General features: G+C 32.2%; 1 protein-coding gene across 1 annotated transcript; it reads left to right on the forward strand.

The window, feature by feature from the left end:
- Positions 1–590: 590 nt before the first annotated feature.
- LOC108195651 (transcription factor MYB41) lies at positions 591–2087 on the forward strand. The gene is made up of 3 exons (XM_017362635.2): positions 591–813; positions 1060–1189; positions 1284–2087. Exons 1-3 carry the CDS (start codon positions 681–683, stop codon positions 2038–2040), a joined length of 1020 nt encoding a protein of 339 aa, XP_017218124.1. The 5' UTR covers positions 591–680; the 3' UTR covers positions 2041–2087.
- The last annotated feature ends 2626 nt before the right edge of the window (positions 2088–4713 follow it).

Raw genomic sequence — 4713 nt, forward strand, 5'->3', positions numbered from 1 at the left:
TAATTTGTAAATTATGAGTCATATATAATAATTATTATATAAAAGACAATTTAAACTATACGATGATCATATTAATAATTATTATAAGTTATAAGTATTGATTTTAAATTATATTGCTATTCTGATTATAATAAACTAAACGAGGTAAATAGGTAATTATACGGAAGCATGAAGCATTGGGCAGAGGATACACGTGGCTCATATAAAATACTGACAGCTAATACATATCCAGGAAGCTTGGAGAAGACACGAAAAGCGAAACGCTATCCAAATTCACAGAAAATCTCGTTCACCCATCCCTCTTTCTCTGCTGCGTTCATATGCTCTTTATGCGGCTGACATTACGATTTACGAACTAAACCCATGTTACTATTCTACTTGTATTCTCAATAATCGTAAAAAAATAAATAAATCACGAATTACACTTTCGTCGCTATAATCATCTGTTTTCGAGATACGTAGATAAGGGACACGTAGCCACAGTGACACTGATTAAACAAAGGACGGTACCAAATCGGTTTGACTTTCTCTTTGTTTTCTCCTTGTCTCTTGCCATTAGGCCTCGGCCATCTCTATATATAAATGTACATTTACGAGATGCACAAAGTACTGGCTTTGTATACGGACCTACATCTTCTCAATCTCCTCTCTTGTCTCTCGTGAATATAACTTTGTAAGCCATGGGAAGATCACCTTGTTGTGATAAAAATGGACTGAAAAAAGGGCCGTGGACGACTGAAGAAGATCAGAAACTGGTTGATTACATTAACAAGAATGGCTATGGCAACTGGAGAACACTTCCAAAGAATGCTGGTACGTCCAATTTTTTTAACATTTTAATGATTATTGTTACATGCACTAGAAGGGACGGAGGTAGCATGAGACAGTCGGAGTACTTGTTCCACTGACCTTCATATATTATGCATATATCTCCAACTTACGACAATAAAATTGGTTGTCAATTTAATCATTTTTGGCCCGTTAGGCTAAATCCGTAACTCCGTCTCTGTGTACTTGTACAGAACAATTGTTAATTTTAAGATCATCGTATATGTGTAGGGCTCGAAAGGTGCGGCAAGAGCTGTCGGCTTCGTTGGACCAACTATCTGAGGCCTGATATTAAAAGGGGTCGTTTCTCGTTAGAAGAAGAAGAAGCCATAATTCAGCTACACAGTGTTCTGGGAAACAAGTAAACTCTTAAATCTTTTTTTTTTACTATCTCTAATTGTTTCAAAATGAATTAATAAAGTCGCGTTCTAACTGAGCCTTTTTTTGTTACCTAGGTGGTCAACTATTGCAGCTCGCTTGCCAGGAAGAACTGACAACGAAATCAAGAACTACTGGAACACACACATTCGAAAAAGGCTTCTACGAATGGGAATTGATCCGGTCACTCACAATCCTCGCCTCGATCTTCTTGATCTTTCCTCTATGTTAACCCCGTCTCTTTACAATTCACCTCAACTCAACATTTCAAGGTTGTTGGATGTCCAAAGCCTAGTGAACCCTGAGCTTCTAAGGCTAGCCACCTCTCTTTTCTCTTCGTCCCATCACCGCGAAAATCAAAACTTTCTTCTACAAAATCTTCTAGAAAGAAACCTTAATTCTACTCACAACCATGTCACGAATGATCAAATATTTATGCCACCATTGACGCAACCAGCCGAAGTCCAAAATTTTCAAAATTGTGTTCCGTTTTCTAATGATGCGCAACTTACGGATCCTCAGTTCAGTAGCCAACTACAAGATTGGCAATGCAATGAAACGGCCAACAACAACTATGTGGACTTGCAAAACTACGACTATTACGGGTCCGATCAATCGTTCAACGTCGATCATTTAAAATCAGAAAACTTGAATTTCCTGTCTAATAACAGCAACAACATGATCAGCCTGACGAATTTATCAACACCGGTCTCGAGTCCAAGAAATATTAACAGCACAAGTACAATAGGTGAAGATGAAAGGGAAGGTTATAGTATTAGCAGCATGATGAAGTTTCAATTCCCAGATAATTTGGACGTCACTTGTTTCATGTAATTGTGCCTCGTTAATTATCATCATAAATTTAAATTTAGAAGTTTTTTCATTGAGTGTTTTTTGTTAAGATTGTTTGTCTTATATCTTCACTACCATAAAGATCACGTGAGAGTAATATTAAATTAAGCACAAGCTCAGCATACGAATTATTTTTGCCACTAATAGTTTGTGGACCGCCCGCGACTCTTCGTCCAATAATTTATTCGACGTAAAGTTGAATTTTTTCCATAATTGTATAATACTCCGATCTCCATGCACATATATTTTAATATACACTTAATCTCATTATATTTTATTTAAAAAAATTGCAATCATTTAATTATATTTACAATGGAAGATGCTAGAAGAAGGTTATGACAGTCGTTGACCTATTTCTTTTTGTCTATTGAATTATTTCGAAAATTTAACAACTGAATGTGCCCGACGATTTAGCAAAAAAAAAAAAAAAATGTGCCCAACGCCGTGCTACATGACAAAAAAATTACTAGTGTGAATGATATTTTGAAGAATATCTCCGAGCAGGCGAGCAGCAACCTGCGCTGGATTATCAGTGTTCGATGTGATATATTTTATTTCAACATGACAGAATTGAAATATTATCTTAAATGTTAAACATATATACATATTTTTATTTTTAAATATAAATTAAAAATAAATATATTTCTTCAACTTCTGATTTTATTATTTGTTCCCTTTTAACTTTCAATCGAATTTAGACTTGTATTTGAAATCGAAAATTACTTTTAAGTCTATGCTTAAAATCCAGGTTACCATATACTACTAATCACCGACAACGGTGTCAAAAGTATTAGATCCCTGATTTGGTATCTCTCTTCGGTTTTTATTTTTAGTTTTTGAATTCGGACTTTTAAACTTTTTAGGGGTGATATGATTTCTTTGAGGTTTATGAGAATAGTATGTTTATGTTAGAGTATCTTCTCAACGATAGTATATAGAATCAAATTAATGAGTCATCAAATTGATCTCAAAATATTATCTTGGTCACTGAATTGACAAAAATCTCAAATCAGTCATTTAAATCTATAAATATCTCTAAATATAAGTTTAAGGAATAAAAATATTTTTTATGAAGATTTACACATTCTTCTACTTAAATGTTATAACAATTAAGTAAAAATTAGGTTATGACTTCTAATATTAATGATAATATATTTAGATTTTATCAAGTATGTAAATTTTTATAAATAATATGTTTACTCGTTGAACTCATATTTAGAGGTACTTGTAACCACTGACGTGACTGATTTAAGATCATTCTGAATTCGATGGTCAACTTGATATATTAAACCCACTTCGGTGATTCACATCTTCTCACTATCAAAATTTTAATATAGTGTAAATTTCACATAAATATAATTTCAACATAACTCTAAATTGATATAAAATTAATAATTTGATATCAAATTGGACGTCAAATGTTCATATTATTTTAGAATTGTTTAGGATATCAATGTATACCTTAGCTTGTTTATTTCATTTTTGTATTATTTATATTTTATTATATCATAGTATATATCTAATTATAAATAAACGATTCTTTACATATAATATTATACTTATATAGTATAATGAGTTTGAATAATTTTATAAGTGGTCTAATTTTTATGCAAGAATAGCAAAAAAAGTACATAAAATGTGCTATGGGTTTGGGACGGTGTTAGTATAGGTGTTTATTTTAACTATTTTAAATAGGTTTGATAATAAATATGTTATATATTTATATTAGATAAATGTATGTGTTATATTATTTCTTTGATGTCAGGCGTTCGTGTTAGTTAAAATAGCTTGATATTTATAAGTCGGATATATAGATTTTAATAATTAGACCATAAAGATTAAACTTTTAATATAAGCATATTCTTTAAGTTATATTAGAATAACTAAATAATTCTTATTATAATGAATAATGTAATTATATTATACTTAACTGCTTATGACAAATTAAGTCTTGACCATAATTATACAATTATATACTCCCTCCGTCCCAGCCAATTCTTTACGTTTGGTTTGGGCACGGAGGTTAAGAAATATGTATAAAGTAGTGGAAAAGAGAAAGAAAAGTGGGTGAAGTGGCGGGACCCATCAATTTTTAATGTATAAAAGAGAGATAGTGGAGTAAAAGTAGTGTGAAAAGGGAGTAAAAGTAGTGTGAAAAGGAAGGAAAAGTTGGAAAGTGGTGGGACCCATTTACTATTTTTGGTAAGTTTTGAAATGTAAAGAATTGGATGGGACATCCCAAAAAGGAAACTGTAAAGAATCTGGTGGGACGGAGGGAGTATATTATTGTATAATTTATATTGTGAGAAGATACTAGAAACGGTGTGACGCAAGTCGTTGACCTTCGTCTACAAGCAGCTTTCACTCCAAAAGGATAGGCTAAATATTAAACAACAATTGTATATGCATCAAACATAATGTGAAGTTTCCTTATAAACCTAATAACCATGCACGTAAGTTAATTTGGGCGAATCAAACTTTCTACTTTGATAAACAACCTTAAAAAAATATGAAGTTCCACACTTCTGCTTGTATATTTTGGCCACCTGTATAATTGGTCTGTCGTTTTCTTGTGATTAAGTACTACTCCTTGGTTTTAAGTTTTATAACCTTCAGAACGACCAAAGGCCAGCTTGCACGTATTATGTGGGGCCT

This window comes from Daucus carota, chromosome 1 (genome assembly GCF_001625215.2).
Source record: "Daucus carota subsp. sativus chromosome 1, DH1 v3.0, whole genome shotgun sequence".
Classification (NCBI taxonomy): domain Eukaryota; kingdom Viridiplantae; phylum Streptophyta; class Magnoliopsida; order Apiales; family Apiaceae; genus Daucus; species Daucus carota.

Excerpts from the sequence above, each read along its gene's own strand:
- LOC108195651 (XM_017362635.2), top strand. The coding sequence starts at position 681 with ATGGGAAGATCACCTTGTTGTGATAAAAATGGACTGAAAAAAGGGCCG. Across the intron at positions 814-1,059 it reads AACACTTCCAAAGAATGCTG|GGCTCGAAAGGTGCGGCAAG; the intron begins GTACGTCCAATT and ends GTATATGTGTAG. Across the intron at positions 1,190-1,283 it reads CACAGTGTTCTGGGAAACAA|GTGGTCAACTATTGCAGCTC; the intron begins GTAAACTCTTAA and ends TTTGTTACCTAG.